The 17,881-nt window shown below is 40.2% G+C and overlaps 2 protein-coding genes across 3 annotated transcripts; one reads left to right on the plus strand and one right to left on the minus strand.

Moving 5' to 3' along the window:
• The first annotated feature begins 265 nt into the window (after positions 1–265).
• si:dkey-283b1.7 (von Willebrand factor C domain-containing protein 2-like) lies at positions 266–9,350 on the plus strand. 2 transcript variants are annotated; one of them, XM_034710712.1, is made up of 3 exons: positions 266–815; positions 2,316–2,436; positions 6,977–9,350. In XM_034710712.1, the coding sequence occupies exons 1-3, from the start codon at positions 441–443 to the stop codon at positions 7,216–7,218; spliced, it is 738 nt and encodes a 245-aa protein (XP_034566603.1). In that variant the 5' UTR covers positions 266–440; the 3' UTR covers positions 7,219–9,350. The 2 variants fall into 2 exon arrangements, with proteins under 2 accessions (XP_034566603.1, XP_034566602.1); XM_034710711.1 differs by having other exon boundaries at positions 269–815; positions 2,316–2,445.
• Positions 9,351–10,482: 1,132 nt separating this feature from the next.
• Positions 10,483–16,302, minus strand: rpl23 (ribosomal protein L23). Its single transcript, XM_034711929.1, has 5 exons — positions 16,174–16,302; positions 13,697–13,780; positions 12,753–12,881; positions 11,213–11,326; positions 10,483–10,616 (listed from the first exon to the last, which is right to left on the minus strand). The coding sequence occupies exons 1-5, from the start codon at positions 16,184–16,186 to the stop codon at positions 10,534–10,536; spliced, it is 423 nt and encodes a 140-aa protein (XP_034567820.1). The 5' UTR covers positions 16,187–16,302; the 3' UTR covers positions 10,483–10,533.
• Between the last annotated feature and the right edge of the window lie 1,579 nt (positions 16,303–17,881).

Below are 17,881 nucleotides of genomic sequence, written 5' to 3' on the forward strand. Positions count from 1 at the left end.
AGCACAGTTTCTTTTGGACATGAGGGCACCTTCCCTAAGTTCTGACATTCAAACCATGTGAATCGAATATAAAATTATTTCTAATATTTAATCTGTGATAAAAGACGTAAAAAATGTAAATGTAAAAATGTGATATAGTTAAGGTAGTGTTGGGAAAAAAGTGTAAAAAAAAAAGTCAATTAAAATATGTTTATTGTTTAGCACGCGCTTTTCTTTCACGTCAGGCAAACAATCCTCCATCTCTTGTTTATAACGTTCTGAATTTGCACGTGCGCTCGGTTCGGTCCAGGTGGGTGTGACTGTCACCTGTTCCGCTCCGAACTGACGCGCATGTTCCGGCGTCACTGGCTGTGTGTGTGAAGGAGGGAGGAGAGACTCACCGGAGCACAGCACACACACACACTCACACTCACACACACAGATGGTTCCCGTCGGTCACCATGAGCCACCGGCCCCGCGCGCTGAGCTGCCTCTCCCTCGCGCTTATTCTGCTGCTGCTGCCTCGCGCTCAAGTGGCTGCGGAGTACTCCTCCTCTAAAACCGACCTGGACTACGAGTTCGGGGACTACCGGGGGAAATGGTGCCTTGACGACCACGGCTTCGTTTACGGATTAGGAGAGGTTTATTACCCGAGTCCCTCAGCTTGTCCGTGCACGTGCACTGTGGACGGTCCGGTGTGCGTCCGACCCAAATGTCCCCGCATCCACCCACGGTGCACGCGGATCAGATACAAGGCATGTTGTCCGGTGTGTGAGGCCATGGCTCGGGTCTGTGTATACGCGGGGAAAACGTACCGACTCCTGGAAGAGTTCAGGGTGAGATACAAACTTTCATCCCCTCATCCTCCTCCTCCTCCTCCTCATCATCCTCTATCCCATTCATAAATCCATGCAGCTTCAGAGAGCGTTCGTTAGATTTACGCACAGCACCTGTGACTTCTACTGTTGAACTTCATACAGGTTTACTGCTGCAGCCAGGGGCGTCGTAGTGGAGGGAAAAATGGGACTGACTACCAAGGGCCCAAGTTGGGAGGGGGGCCCTTAATGGGCCTGAAGTGAAATGTGTTTTCTACTAAAAAAAATCTAACTAAAATTGTCTGAATAAATAAACGAACATTCAGAATTCCTTTCTGGAATTTCTTTCCGGCCCGTGCGATGAGCATCTCATGCCTCACGTATGGTGGCCCTGAAGGCAGTGGCGATTCTAGACCAATTTTACTTGGGGGGCCCGGCTGGTGCCAAGGGTGTTGTCAGAGGGACACATTCAGAGACTGAGAAGGGCGAGGACCGGCTGAGAACAAACTTGCAAAAAATCAGTGCATCCCTATATACTAGACATATATACTACTGTGTACGATATCAAAATGCAGACTGACAGCAGCTGTTTGGCTGTTTACACTCAACATGAGTCCCTTAGCGCTCTAAGAGACTGGAACCAAGTGCCACACGCATGTGTTCCGCCTGTAACATCGGCATGATACCGAAGCTTGTGACCTCCCCAGAACCGCCACTGCCTGAAGGACAAAACAAATTTACAAAGATGAAACACTTCTACAAAGTTGGAGACAAATTTACATTTTGAAAAACATTTTTACATTTTATAAAACAAAAAAAAAAAAAAAAGATGAAACACTTTTACAAAGTTGGAGATCATTTTATAAACGACAGAACACTTTAAACATAAAAACATTGAATGAGAAGGTGTTTCCAAACTTTTGACTGGTAGTGTATGAGAATTTAATTTCAAAAGATGAAGTAGATCTTGTTAAACAGAAATTGAATAACTACTGTACCACCCCTGCGTTAGACAGCCCCCCCAGTCAACCAAGTCTAGACACGCCCCTGCTTTCTATTAAAACTGAAGTATCAAAACAGCAAAGGGCCGTCCACTCTACAGTTGCATCATGATGTCAGATGTGCTCGGTGGGGATCGAACAGTGGCACTGACTGTCAAATATGAAATAATCAGTTACATAAAACATCAAGAGCCTCCAGCCAGTCCAGTGATATTAAAAATAGGTCAGCTGTGTGTGTGTGTGTGTGTGCGTGCGTGCGTGCGTGCGTGCGTGCGTGCGTGCGTGCGTGCGTGCGTGCGTGCGTGCGTGCGTGCGTGCGTGTGTGGGACATTGATTGTTTTTCATATGATATTGTGTTCAGATTCACTTCCTGTGTGAAGTAGGAGTCAGATTGAGCCCACCAGTCATCTGTCACAGTTTATGTCATCTCCTGCAGTCTCACTAAATGATCCCTGATGTTCAAATTAACCGAACATGGAAACTTTAGTTTACTTTTATTAATCCTGTTTGTGTGTTTCAGTTGTCGAGGTGTGAGCGATGTCGCTGCGGGGCAAACAGAGAGGTGTACTGCAGCATCTCAGACTGTCCCGCCCCTCACTGTGTGAACCCCACCTACGAGGCCAACCACTGCTGTCCCATCTGTAAGAGCGGTGAGACTCACTCAGACCTTCTCTCTGTTTAAAAACTCCTCCTATAATGTTTCTTAAAGTTTGAGAGAGTATTGATGGTTTCACAGAAGGTAACTTTTTGCATGGACACTGATCAGTCTGGCTCAGTTGAGGTCTCTGCCTGTTGAAGGACATTTTTCTGTAAAAGATTCTAAACAAGATTCATTTAAACGAAGATTTCTGAAAATTCTGTGTTGGCTAAATTTAATTTTATAATCAATCCTTCCCACTCCTAATCCGTCTTAATCCATGTGAATCATCTAACTCTTCCTGTACCGCTACAGGGAGATCTTAGCAGGATCATAACCACATGTGGTATCATATAAATACACACACTCTTAAGCTCATGCTTGTTTGGTGTGTTATATATACATTTAGCTGCCGCTGTGCTCACACAGAATCAGCAGTAGTTACATCACCGCACACACCCACTGTTATGTCATACATGTTTCCACTGCCACAGGCATTAAGTCCCACACTTTTACTGGTGGGACCTGAGTGTGTGTTTGTGTGTGTGTGTGTGTGTCAAACAGGAGGAGGAGCAGCAGGGATGATAAAGCTCTTGTGTCACGCGTTGTTCAGTAAAAACAAACAACACTTGAAGTTTTGTGTACTTTATTCATCTGAACTATTAGAGATTAAATCCCTTGAACGTGCTCTCACGTCCTCTCACGTCCTCGGTCGTACTAAAGTTGTAGTTCATATTTTCATTCCTCCTCCTGCTGGACAGACAGCGACACAGATGGTTTAGTTTGTTGCGTCATTATTATTTTTTCTCCCCCCTTCTGCTCAGCTGTCCGATTTGGCAGCAGATGAGTTGTACTTCCCGTCCTCCTGCTGGCTGCCGTTGGTAATTGTTTCTCAGGTAGCTGCCAAATGAAAGGAACCCCCATCTGTGACTGCCGAATGCAGATGATCTTAAAAGCAGGCTGTTTACATTTGTGCTCCCATGATATTCAGCATGTCCACAGAATTGTTTTACAGAATATATTTGAAGGGGAAAAAATGAGGACAGATTTTTTAGAGGGAATGGAGTTTTATGTGACCGCACATTAAAGATAGTATATGTAATTCTTGTGTACCTTATCATCTAACTCTATTTTTAACTCGATACAAACATTGATGAGGCTGTTTCATAATGAAGATGAAGATTAACTAAAAAACCTCGCATTTAGTTGCATTTATTTATATTCCAGCCACCTGGGGGCAACACAACACAAAGGCATATTACCATCTGTCCATTTCATATAGCCTTACTAATGGTTTGTTTAAATGGTAAATGGACTTGTACTTATATAGCACTTTTCTAGTGTTTCTGACCACTGAAAAAGCGCTTTTACACTACTTGTCACATTCACCCATTCATACCCATTCACTCACTGATGGTAGAGGCTGCTACAGTAAAGGCTGATTTATACTTCTGCGTCGCCCCTACGCAGCAGGGGCTGACGCGGACATGAGCCCCACATACTTCTGCGTCGATGTGTCCGTGTCGCGCAGCAATTCTCCTCCGAAACGCTTGAGGGCAGTGTGGTCTCTCTGATAGCCGGTCGCCTGCTTCCGGTCCTGCTACGATCTCTGTTTACTTTTCCACATCGATTCAGAGCGTGTTAAGTTAATCTACAGCTGATACATGTTGCTGTTTATCATACAGACATGATTACATGAAGAATAGAGAGGAGGAGATGAAATACACGGCCGATGTGTGGCCGATGTCCGGGATCCCGGAAGTGCTGTGAATGCGGGAAAGACAAAGCCGTCGAGCGGACCAATCACAGAGCTTGCGGTCCGCGTCGGCTCTACGCGTAGTTACATTTTGGAGGAGGTGCACGTCAGCTACGTGCGTAGGCCTCTGCGTAGGTACGGGAGCTACGCGGACCTACGGCGTAGGCTACGCCGTCGATTCGACGCAGAAGTATAAATCAGCCTTAAGGGACCATCAGTGATAGCTAATCTCATTCGTTCACATTCACACACCTCTGAACAACAGAGGGAGCAATTCGGGGTTCAGTGTCTTGCTCAAGGACACTTCGGCATGTGACTGCCGGAGCTGGGATCGAACTGCCAACCTCCCGATCGATGGACGACCGACTCTACCCACTTGTTTAAAGCAAGTGGAAATCAAATTTCAAGGGCTGCATGTTACAAACAAAGTGGATGTAAATGAGTCAAACACAAAGCTTATGCTGTCCTTAGTTTGCATTAGAAATGGCCAATCAGACCTTTATTTAAATACAACCACTGCTAATGGACGTTTGCATGCTAGCGCTTTTTACTTTTTACAAATTTGCATCATATTGTCGTAGTTTGTGAGCATCTTTCAACCTTTTTGTCATAATCAATTTAAAACAAAATCCGTCCCATCTGTAGTGAGCTGTCATTAGCTTGTCCAAAAATATGTCCAGGAAACAAACCTACATTGTGCCTGCTTTGAGGACTGTATCCTCTGTACATGGGGTGCATGATTTCACAGCTCAGCTAAACCAAAACCCCTGCTTTAAATTGTTATGAAGCCCAATAAAGTACAGTTGTCACGAAACGAAAAGAAAGGAGCGACAGAGACCAAAACTGTTTTCTGAACCAGACTTTAACCAGTAGTACACAAACTACACAGCTTCATTACTTTAGTCCAAATATAGATCCTCCAGGTCAAATATTACTCCAATACAAGTGAAAGTTGCTCTGTCAGATTATTACTTGACTTAAGTACTGAAGTACTTCCTTTTAAAAATACTTCAGTATCCAAGGTACTTCTTAAAATATCTCAAAACTTTGTATTTTCAAAATACATAAATGCAGTCAAGAATACATAGGAGTACATTCTGTTACATTATGTTTATTTAGAAACCATTCCTTGAAATCTCTTAAAACTATACCATTGAATAAAAACAGACACTAAGTTACTCCAAGCACAGACAAGTTTGAAATGTTCATCTGGAATGAAACAAATGTTACGTAGCTCAACACACTTTCTCAGGTTGGACAGTGAATGTTTGTATGTTTGGGCAGAGTGGGAAACAGGGAGAACATTTCAAACGATACATATCATTCTTCATTTCAAAAACCTCTAACACGGGCTGAAGATATGGTCATGGGTGCTCAGGTGGAGAATTATAGCCATCATTACCACCTCTAAATGAACTGCCTGATCTGAGTGAAATTTGCTCTGTTTGCTCCACGTTCAATCGAGGAGACGCACGATATACAGGTATGACTAAACCACTGAGACAAACAGAACTACACAAACACATTCTACTATCTTAGGGATCAGATTTCAGAAAAGAGAAGGAAATTCATGAGCAGACTTCAAAGGAAAAGTAGTGAGTAACTAGAGCATTGTTAGAAATGTAGTGAAGTCAAAAGTATGATAATTGTCTTGTGAATGTAGTGGAGTAAAAGTAATAAGTTCCTCCAAAAAATAATACTCAAGTAAAGTACAGATACTCAAAAAATGTACTTAAGTACAGTACTCAAGTAAATTTACTTTGCTACTGTCCACCATTGGCTGTCACCATGTTTTCTTCCACTGGAAATAGGTTAATTTCATAATGGGCTCTGTTAGGCTGTCCTTGGGTTTTGAAGCCAGCCTCAAGTGGACACGAGGAACTGCAGTTCCTTGCACTTTCACATAGTTTTCATTTTTGAACACCAGAAGTTGCTGATACAGACAACAATAAGATCAAATTCTTACTCTTTTAACTGGATGGAGGAAAATAAGTGTATTTGTCCAATTCTGAAAAGTGAAAGAATGCAAGAAAATGAATCAGGAAACTGTACTTATGACCATAATGTGTGCCGGCTTGTGTTTCCCAACAGGCCACAAATAATACTGTCTGAACTCTTTTAATGTCAGTAAGAGGATTTTAAGTAACTTTTGTTGTTCTTTTATTGAAAGCCTTTTAAACTTTTCTTTTATCTGCTGGTTCGAGGGCTTACCCATCAAAGAGAAGAACAGGCTGCAGAGCATTGTAAAAGTTTGCTCCAAGGTTACAGGAACTAAACAGAGAGACTTGTGTTCCCTCTGGGAGTACTAGGTGCTGAAGAAAGCGGAAAACATTATCGGCCAGCAAATTACATGCCCTTCGTACCGAGTTTGTACTGATGCCTTCAGCTCACTTTTTTATGCACCCATGAGGAGAACTAATTGGTATTCCAAATCTTTTATCCCGTCTGCTATCAGGCTTTTAAACTCAGACGGCAGTCTCTTTAGTCATTTTAAATAACATTGGTATTACAAGAGATTATATTGTCTTAATCATTGTCTTATCTTACTGTTATTTATTTATTACATTAACTTATTGCTGTCCTCCACAGACCCTCTGGTCCGATGTACAGTCCCATGTAGCATGTATATATGATGAATGTGTTGTAGATGTTAAATGTTGTATGGTAAGCTATAAATGTATTGCCGTTCTTGGGATCAATAAAGTTGTCCGAATCTGAATCTGAAGTCTTCACTAATCAGGCTCAGATAAGACCAGAAACATTTCCCACCTGTTTCTTGTCCCTCCAGGTCCAAACTGCTACGCAGGAAACAGGGTGATCTCAGCAGGAGAGCGGGTGAACATTGACGAGCGAACTGTTTGTTACTGCACCTACAGAGACGGAACATGGCACACCCACCCACATGCCACCTGCGAGCAGCGCCCCCTGCCCAGCCCCACACCCACCATCGGCACTGAGCCCCCCAGGGAGGAGGAAACCAGGGGGAGAGGGAGAAGTGGTTTCATTCCCAGACTGGATCTGATCCCATGAAGTGGGGTAATAAATGTGCAACTAAACTCTTCCTTTTTTTTTATCAGTGTCAGGAGAGCTGGACTAGGCTTCAATATAGTATCAGTTAACCTGCACATTTGAGATGAATGAGAACTTTGAGATGATTTCAGAAGCTCTGCTTACTGAGCTGTTTTATTCTAAATGAGTGCAAAGATGCAAAATACCTACTTACAATTTGTAAATGTGACAAATCTAAGGCAACATTTTAGAGTCTTTAGAAGATCTACAGTTGAATCAGAAATTATTAAACCACATTCCATTTTAAGTCTATGGTTTTGTGTCATGCAGACAAACCTGACAAACCAAGAGTTGACAGATTTGCAATATGATGTAGTTGTTTTGAAATTCTTTAAACCTGTTTATTGTGATTAAATCACACCGACATCTGTTTATTTTGGATTTATAGCACTGTAGTTAGCCTGATTTGAGGCAACTTTAATGTGACTTGTTGGATACAGTGAAACTGCCACTCAATGGAGACAGATGGACAGATGCCTCAAAGCTGAAACAGAGCCCTAGTAGTCGGTGTCCATCACAGAAATTCTGGTACTAGGATCGTCAAGCTGGGGAATGGACCACCTCAAGAAAAGTTAATTGACAGTTCATGAGAGACGAGATAAATTCACCCAGCTCTGAGAGTCCAGGGGCCTCATGTACAAAGGATGCGTACGCACAAAAACATAGCGTAGGCTCTTTTTCACGGCAAAAGTTCATATGTATCAAGAGTGAAATGACCGTGGAAATGTGCGATGCCTCACGCCAACTTCATAGCTGGCGTACGCACGTTGCTACAGCTGTTGATCCTTACGCACAGATTCATACATCTGAATATTTTTGTGCGTACGATGTTTTCTGGATTTGAGCGTACGCCATGTTTCAGTAGGAAATCCACGCAAGTCTTTGTACATGAGGCCCCAGGTGATCGTATGAACATAATCATGTTGGTGTTTGCTTTCCTAACATGCCTGGAAGGTTGAAAATTTGGGGGGAAGGGCAAAATATTCAAAAACGTGAAATAAATTAACAATCTATGAATTAGTGTATCTTTTGCGAGTACACAAGGCTAAAATTCACTACACTTCTGGTCTCAAAAGAGCCGGAGAACTGCAGGATCATCTGTCGGGAGGGGGGTAGAAAAATACTGCCGACTGAAACTGACAACTCTCAGAAAAGTCACATAAGTTGTTTCCAAATACTAATCTTTAAAGACTCGTCACAAAGATGCACATTCTTTAAAGGTTTATTATTCTTCTGTAGCTCTTGTTCTGACTGTACAGATAACTTTAATGCATTCAAAATGCAGGCTTAAAGCACATCCACTATTGCTCTGTGTTTGAAGTATTGTTTTTTATGTCTCAGTTTACCTCTACCTGCATATATTTAAGTCTACAATCTACCTACAAACCTACATAACTGACACGCCCAGAAACCTCCCATCATCCTCTGAGGTATATGGATGGAGTCAGTGTGTTAGGCTATCTGTTATTTACAGTAGATGACTCAGGGGAAACAAGTGTTGGGTGCAGGTGGCGGCCTGGTTCCTCAGTGTGGACCTGCTGGTTTCCGTCTGTAAGAGGAGGCCAGGGATGTCCAAGTAGATCACACACACACACACGTACATACAGAGCGGAGGAATGACTGTGTAAGCAGAAAAGGCGATGATTCAAAGGCAACCTGGACCAACAGATGGTGTGTTTATATAATGCTGACATGCCGGTAACCTGCTCTGTATACGACACGTCAGTCATATTCCATGCAGATGGATTTGTGCTTTTTTTTTGTAGCACCTTTCTTAAACTATAGGAGCAAGAACCAAAATGTCCTCTGTACTTCTGTCTTCTCCGTCTCCTGTTTCAGACTCACGTGCAAATACTTTCCAGGACTGTTTTTTTTTAAATGTAACTCAGGTTTATAACTTTTCTCAGTGGTTTGTCGTACTATATTGATAGTCGTACATACACTTCCCATATATAAGGGATTTTCTGAACCTCTTTGGTGTTAAATGTATGCTGTGTTATGTAAGTATCTCCAGATTTGTGTACTGAAGTTGATGTATAAGTCTGTAAACTGCAAGTTGATAATGGGAATAAAGCTTTTACAGATCTTGATAACTTCCCTTTTTTTGAAGTTCTATTACCCTCTAGTGGCTGCTCTAATGATGTGCATTCAACTCATGTACATATTTAGAAATTATTTCTAACATCATGTTTTCACATCTGACTTACAGCTGTTTTTTTTTTAACCCTCCTGTTACCCTCCAATTTACTAACATCTTTTATCCTAGGGGTCAATTTGACACAAGCAATGTAAACCTCCAGAAACCTATTTTTACCTAGGTTTATGTGTCAGGTACTTTATGTTTCTTGACTGTCTAAATAGCCCTTTAAATAAAATATATTTTAACCATAAACACAATTAAAAGCATTTAGAAGGACTTTATTTGTAAAACAGAACATCAAACTGCTTCAACTTTGTCATGCTCTCGTCGGCCCTGCCTTGTTTCTATGTTAGCAAAACGTATGACACAGGACGCATCATTAAACTGATAGTTTTCTAATAATAGAATACTAAATTTTCTTTGATGATCCCTCTAAATCAGGGGTTCTCAAACTTTTTGGGGACAGGGACCACTTACAGGTGGGAACATTTTGCAAGGACCCCTTCATAAATGTAACATCGATAAAGCACTTGCTTGCCACCATTTGCACTCTTAGATGCATTTTGAACTATTTGTATTCTAAAACTTAGCAATCTAAATACTTCAGACCAGTTCCATAGTCATTAACAGATAACACGTCATCTATGTTTTCTGGTGGATGTGTTCCTCCCTCTTTCACTGGAAAGTCTTTAGTTTCGTCCTTATATTCTGGGTGCTTTGTGATCAGATGTCACTTTAGCTTGGCTGGCTTCATAGCTTCCTTCGCTAGCGACTCATGACTCATTTTGGTCTCCTGTCACTGTTCTCAATAAAACCCAATTCTATATACCCGTCATCATATTGTCTTAATTTAGCTAGCTTGGGTTCAGCATCACTTGAGGATATGAACTGATTTAGAAATGGCTCCATGCTTGGGAGGTAGTAAGTAGCTAAGTAGTAGCAGGAACAGTTGTGACCCCAGTGAAGTGTTTATAAGTGATATAATTATTTCACAGACCCCCACACTATGGCTCGTGGACCCCCAGGGGTCCTAGGGCCCCACTTTGAAAACCACTGCTAAATCAATAAAATGAGACACATAAGGCTCGATTACCAACAGTTTTTATTGAAAACATGAACGGGGGTGCAGGTCCAGCTCAGGCTATGCTGCCAGCGTTGGATGCGATCCTGGGCCACAGATCAGCACACTCTTTTGCCACAGGGCCTGTGATGGCTGAACCTGAAGAAACAGAACAAGGAGTTCAGGTTTTAGTTAATCAATGCATCATTTATCCAAATAGGTGAATCAAGAAAAAACAAGCTACACTTCTAGAAAACGGAAGACTGTGCCGAAGTGATTCTTGTCTCGTCACGAAATACAGATCAGAGTTGATCTGAGAGCTTACATTGTGTCATCCCTGATTGAGATCAGTCAGCCATAGTGAGTCGCTGCTGTCTCACCCACAGTGATGAGGAGTCAATATGCCCTTCATCGACAACTCACCCAGCCACCGAGCAGACAAAGCAAGTGCTTTTTGAAGGGGGAAACTATCTTTGAACTACCTGAACACCTGACTGCACAAAAAAAATATATGGCATAAACACTAATGCCTCTCTGACAAACAGAAAACACTGTGTTACAGGTTTCAAACCTCATACAAAGAAACATTGCTTCTGGACTTCAAATCGCACAAAAATGTAACCTCACTGTCACTAATAAAGTGCTCTGAATCCTTTCTACCCAGCTGATGTCAATCATAAAGCTAGGCTAACATGTATTGATCCCTGGGCAGTGAGCAGACTGATGTTGGAGCTGCTGTAGCATCTTGAACCCACCTTTCATTTCTCCTTTGTTGTTTACTATGACCCCCGCATTGTCTTCAAAGTAGAGAAACACGCCGTCTTTTCGCCGATACGACTTCCGCTGCCGTATCACCACCGCAGGATGCACTGTGGACAGAGGGGATTCAGGGAATTTACCACCACAACAAAACTTTTTTTTCCCCCCACAAACACTTTTGGTGACGAGTTACTCACTGTTCTGAACATAAGATCAGAAACCAAATATCTTAGAATTTCTATACATGCTGAGTTTAAAAAAACACCAACACTCTTATAAAGTTAATAAATGCTTAACAGTGATTTCAGGCTTTATGTATTTACTAGTTACATCTGACGAGATACAATTGGGAAACACAAAAAAGGTTAAAGCAAGAATATCAAAGAAATCTAAAAACAAAAAGGTTAATTTAAGTGTGATTCCACAATATCAAATCAAGAATCTTATTTGTATAACATGTGGATAGGTTAAGACAATAAAACCTTTGTATTATTGTTAAAGATGTTCATCCTTCCATGTTTTCCAATTAAATCCTCTTTTTGTATCCCTCTGCTATTCCTTTAAAGGCAAACTGTCAATCAACTTGCATCATTACATCTTACTAAAGGCTGCTTGTCCATTTCTCATGTACGTGTTCGCAAAAACAGACTACTATAAATGAACTGATCTGTGCAGTTTGTTTCACCAGATTTCACTCCTTCATTTCTGTTCGTGTTTAACAGGTTTCAATAGCAAAGAGTGTATTTGCATCTTCACATTACAATAAACACAGCTCAACACCAAGTACAGTCAGTCAGGATTAGAGAGTTAATGAGCAATCAAAAGAAGACAATACTCCTCAGGAATGATTCCATTGTGTCATCCCTGATTGAGATCAGTCAGCCATAGTGAGTCGCTGCTGTCTCACCCACAGTGATGAAGAGTCAATATGCCCTTCATCGACAACTCACCCAGCCACTGAGCAGACAAAGCAAGTGCTTTTTGAAGGGGGGGGAACTATTTCTAAACTAACTGATCACCTGAAGGATGTTAGCAACTTTAATGCAAATATACTACTGGTCAAATCAACAGCAGTGCCTCTTTGCATAAAGGGGGGACTACAACACTGAGTTCAGATTTATTTTAAGTACCTTTGTACCTCAATATGGTCGTACGTTTTCTGTTTAAATTAAACTATTTTGGATATTCATTCTAAATATCAAATGTTTTCAGTCTCTGCAGATTCTGAAGACAAAACATCTGAACATAGCCGATAGTGATGCTCTCAGCACCAAACAGGTAGCAGTAAACCAGTTAGAAGGTAAACTACTTTGCTCATATTACTACCAGAGTTGAAGTTTCAGCAAAAACACTACAGATAACACAAAACTCAGTGCTCAAAGACCGCTGTCGCCACCGCTGCTTCTGATTTTAGTATCTCAACAGGATCTGATTCTATTTGTGTGACCCTGCTAGAATCACAGTGGTTGTATAATCTAACAAAGATCTCAACTTCAGCTGTTTGGTGCGGTTGACATGTGTTGAATCCAAACTCACCCTTCTTCCTGAGTTCTGGTTTGCCTTTCTTCACTGTGGCCATAACCATGTCACCCACTCCTGCAGCAGGCAGACGGTTCAGACGACCCTTGATGCCCTTGACAGAGATGATGTACAGGTTCTTGGCACCTGAGGGGTGGAGGGAAAAAATTAGGAAAAAGAACAGAAAAAAACAAAAACAAGAATACTCTTCAGGTATGGTTCCATTGTGTCATCCCTGATTGAGATCAGTCAGCCATAGTGAGTCGCTGCTGTCTCACCCACAGTGATGAAGAGTCAATATGCCCTTCATCGACAACTCACCCAGCCACCGAGCAGACAAAGCAAGTGCTTTTTGAAGGGGGGGGGGACAACACTGAGATCAGATTCATTTCAACTACTAAACCTTCAGTCTCAGACTACTCTACTTATCTTGTAATAAATGATTTAGCTTGTCATCCCTAAACTTTGTGTACACACAACATGAACTACTGCTTTATCTGTATAGATAACCAGGGTCCAAGATCTATTACTGGTCTACACACACCAGTTCTAAGGGCCACCTTGTGGGAAATTGTGTACCTCTGTATTTTCATTTGGGGATTCTATTGGGAGAAGCTCTTAATGGACTAATTTACTCTGAGTTGACAAGACACCTCTCATGTCTGAACATTACAACTGAGGCAACAGCTAAGACTATTACTACACCATTTTAAAAGGGGTACATACTTAGGAGCGACAACTTCCCTCATCCTCCAGTGTCTCACAAAACATTATTATTTATGGTCATTAATCCCTGCACTAAGAAAACACAAGACTAAAATAAACAGACCTATTTCTTTTTGGCTACTATAAATCACAATGTATGACTCAACTATGCTAGTCTGAGAGGAAACAACTTGGGACTTCATATCACCTTCACAAACTCAAATCTTCATGAGTACAGGGGATGAGGCACCTCGTACCTGTGTTATCAGCGCAGTTGATAACCGCTCCCACTGGGAGACCCAGTGAGATGCGGAACTTGGCTCCAGACGAACCTCCACGTCCTGTAAGGAGAAATTCAACGCTATGAGAACAGAAGAGAAATCAAAACAAGACAATACTCCTCAGGAATGATTCCATTGTGTCATCCCTGATTGAGATCAGTCAGCCATAGTGAGTCGCTGCTGTCTCACCCACAGTGATGAAGAGTCAATATGCCCTTCATCGACAACTCACCCAGCCACTGAGCAGACAAAGCAAGTGCTTTTTGAAGGGGGGAACTATTTCTAAACTAACTGATCACCTGAAGGACATTAGCAACTTTAATGCAAATATACTACTGGTCAAATCAACAGCAGTGCCTCTTTGCATTAAGGGGGGACTACAACACTGAGTTCAGATTTATTTTAAGTACCAAATTTAGTAAAACCGTAGTCTCAAGATATACAACACTATGATATCAGACAGAGGTAGTTTTAGCATGTATCATAACATGCATCATAACATGCAATCCCTGATATGATTCCTCAAAATGGAGGGATATAACGATAAATCGCAATTCAGTAAAAAAAAAAAATCAATACAAATAAGGGCTGATTAAAATCGATTAAACGTAATTTGTGTAGGTATATATTATTGAAACGTTAACATTTCCAAAGATCAATCAAGGAGAATACTTGAAATTTATATCCCTAATTTAAAGAGGTTGCAGTTTTTTTTTTTTTTTTTTTGCAAGGTCCTGAAAAAAGTGTGCCGTCGTTTTATTTGAGTTACAACACGTTAAAAATGAAAAAGGATTACTTTGTTTACATTATAAGAGAACAAATATATATTACAAGTATCTTCATCTGAGAATTGAAATAAAGTAGTGGTTATTTAAATTTTGAGTTCAATCCAGTTCTCTTGAAAATTGTGAGTGAATCGTATCGTGAACCAAAAATCGGGATTCAAATCGAATCGAGGGCTGAGTGTATCGTTACATCCCTATATAATACTAAAGGATGTTATCAACTTTAATGCAAAAATACTACAGATCAAATCAACAGCAATGCCTCTATGCAATAAGGGGGGGGGGGGGGGGACAACAACACTGAGTGCAGATTTATTTAAAGTACCAGATTTAGTAAAACCTTCAGTCTCAAGATATACAACACTTATGATATCAGATGTAGTTTAGAATGATCACAATGTTATTTGAATATTATAACATCCCCAAAGCATGTATCATAGCATGTGATCCCTGCATTTTTAACCCTGGACTGCAATATTTTTTTAATCATTGCTTTAACATTTCTTTTTCTTATTTAGTTATTTATATCTTGTATTCATCTGATCTTGTTACCGCTACTTTATTTTTAATTTCTCTTTTGACTATTACTTATTTCATTTATGATGGTGCCCTTTATACATTTTACCATTGCTGTTGTTTTCTGTCTCTTATTCTGTGAAGCACTTTGGGCTGCATGTTTTTAATGCATGAAAGCTGCTATATAAATAAATTTGAGGGTTGAGTAATTGATTCCTCAACATGTATGCAACATTTAAGAACTTCAATAAGACATTTAATTAATTTGTGGGAATATGACTCAAGTCCCCACACACTAATTAATCCAACAAAGACAATGTCCTGTCAGTCTAGTGAAAGCATGTTAAAAGTTAAGCTATATACAGTTAAGTTAACATTCAATCGTTTAGGCGCATCTACAAAGTAAAAGCAAGGCACCATACTGGCATATACAAAACATTAATCACATGACTATCTGAAAGTAGAGAGAAAAACGTCTGATGTCTGTAAAAGCTTAATAATGAACATTTTGAAGACAGCTTCATGAGCCAGGTGTGTTACTGGGGTTAGCAGGGAGCTAGCATGGGCAGTATGGCAAATACACGTTTCTGTTTTCCAGTTGAATGAAGGTAAAATACAAGTGTCATGAGGTATTTACATTTACTGCATTGCAAAGTAATACACCTTCACATGACTTGTCTTGATTCTAACATTACTGTACAGTACAATATGTTCAAATACCACATTACTTTAGTTCACTATATTTGACGTAAGAAGCTAACGTTAGCCACTTTAGCTCACCTCTCCTTACCGGCTCTGCTTAACAAAATCTACGACACATAAACCGGTCGAGTGAGTTTGTTCAGCAGTGTCAAGTTAAGCATGTAAAAGCAGCTATTCATGCAGTTTACATCGAGTTGCAATTTCTCAGTTACAGGCTCCAGCTTCACTTCATGTCTCCCCGGTGCTGGCAACGAAACATGGCTTCCACCGGCTAATTCAGCTAGCGACGCTACCATCTTTAAAATCTTCAACAGCGTTTCATGAAATGAAAAACTAATCTCACATATGTGTTCTGTAACTCCTTCTCACACAAACCAGTAACATTTAAAGATCTGCCGGGGCGTAAAATAAGGCAGATGAATGTGGATTTGATAAGGAAAGGGTTCATACCTCTCTTAGACATGGCTGCTGTAGGGAAAGAGGAAGTCGGTGAAAGGAATCATGGGATATAAAGTTGAACTGAACTACATCCGGGCGAGCGCGCGAGAGTATGAGGCATTTAGGGACGGTGGGAAACGTCAGTTTATATGCGTGTTTCAATTAGGGTGGCAAAATTCCGACAATTTTCAAAGACGGAAACTTTCCATGGGAATAAATGGGAATAAACCAGGCATTTACTACAATGAAGGCTTGCTCTTAATAGGGAACGTAAATATAGTTGGGGGACATATATTTTAGCATAATCCTGACTAAAACAACCAGATTTCAGTACAGTACAGTTTATATGTATATATATATATATTTCTTTTTTTAAAAAGCAGGTAGAAATTACAGTGTAGTTCATACAATGTTTTCGGTTTTTTTTAAACATACATGAACAAGAACATCCGTCCCTCCCCCTCAACCTCCCGCAAACCTGTTGTACAGTCTATGAGTGAGACGGACAAGTAGAAACTTACATATATATACATAATAACCATATATACATAATTACATTAAGATAACTTAGGTATAATTCAAAAGACATGTGCAAATAGAAATGTTTTGTGCAGAATAGTTGTGCAAATACAAAGAGTTGCTATACATGGCATAAACTACCACCTATAACATTGGGAATTGATCACACCTTGGTTGACAGCATGCTTGTATTATCATGCATGTACAGTTGAATATCTACGCTATTCCTCAATCACATGCACATAGCACACTGCTTACTGTAGGGCTATTGAGACCACGCCCCCTACATGCACTGTGCATTCCTCCCTATGATTCCTCCCTATGATTCCTCCATCACATGCACAGATGAAGATAGAATTCTGCAGAGGCTAGGCTTGAGAAGCTTGAGGAAAGATGCTTTTTTATTTGCATATTGAATGGGACCTTTTTGGAGGGAGAGGGGCTCTTTTCATTTCAAGTTTTGAATGGGACTTTGTTGGGATTGCATTTTTGTTAATTTTTGAATGGGTTGGGTCGGGGGAGGAGTAATATTTAACTCAACATTCATGAATTTATTGTACAATAAAATATTTAACACTTGATAAAGTTCTACTTAAAAAAAATCAGTTTTAAATGTATTATTTTGGATGGATGTCTGATTATAACAAAAATAATATTTATGCTTGGATATGATACCTTTCCATTAAATTACCCTCAATTCCCTGTTAATTTCCATAAATTCCCGTGGAAAGTTTCTGATTTGGAGTATTTACAAAGTTCACCAGCTTAACTTACCATGGAAATTTACCAGAACTTTTCCACCCCTTTGTAACCCTAGTTTCAATCAATGGAAGCCAATGTCTATCAGTAAAACACATGAATCAAGTGTAGACTAAGCAAACATAAAAGAAGTCATTATTTTGATATATAAGTCATTATTTTGATATATAAAGTAATGATTAAGACATGAAAAGGCATGATTATGAGAAGAAGTATTGAAATTATGAGAGAAAAAGTCCAAATTAGGAGATAGTGAGTCAAAATCATGAAGCAAAGAGTCATACTTGGGAGATAAGACTTAATTACTCAATAAAAAAATATAACAAAAGGGATAACATATTTAATCAACAAAATAATGGCTTAACATTCAGATTTTTTTTTTAAATCAAGGTTAAAGGAAATCAAGGAAAAATCTTTTTTTGTGTTTCAAGTATTAGACAGA

The sequence above is a fragment of the Notolabrus celidotus genome, chromosome 20, assembly GCF_009762535.1.
Source record: "Notolabrus celidotus isolate fNotCel1 chromosome 20, fNotCel1.pri, whole genome shotgun sequence".
Taxonomy (NCBI): domain Eukaryota; kingdom Metazoa; phylum Chordata; class Actinopteri; order Labriformes; family Labridae; genus Notolabrus; species Notolabrus celidotus.

Bases quoted from the DNA above. Each gene is read 5' to 3' on its own strand.
- si:dkey-283b1.7 (XM_034710711.1), top strand. From the start codon at position 441: ATGAGCCACCGGCCCCGCGCGCTGAGCTGCCTCTCCCTCGCGCTTATT. The intron at 816-2,315 runs GTGAGATACAAA...TGTGTGTTTCAG, and splicing joins GACTCCTGGAAGAGTTCAGG to TTGTCGAGGTGTGAGCGATG. The intron at 2,446-6,976 runs GTGAGACTCACT...TTGTCCCTCCAG, and splicing joins CTGTCCCATCTGTAAGAGCG to GTCCAAACTGCTACGCAGGA.
- rpl23 (XM_034711929.1), bottom strand. The intron at 11,327-12,752 runs GTGAGTTTGGAT...CTCTGTCCACAG, and splicing joins ACCAGAACTCAGGAAGAAGG to TGCATCCTGCGGTGGTGATA. The intron at 10,617-11,212 runs GTGGGTTCAAGA...CTGTTTCTTCAG, and splicing joins CAACAAAGGAGAAATGAAAG to GTTCAGCCATCACAGGCCCT.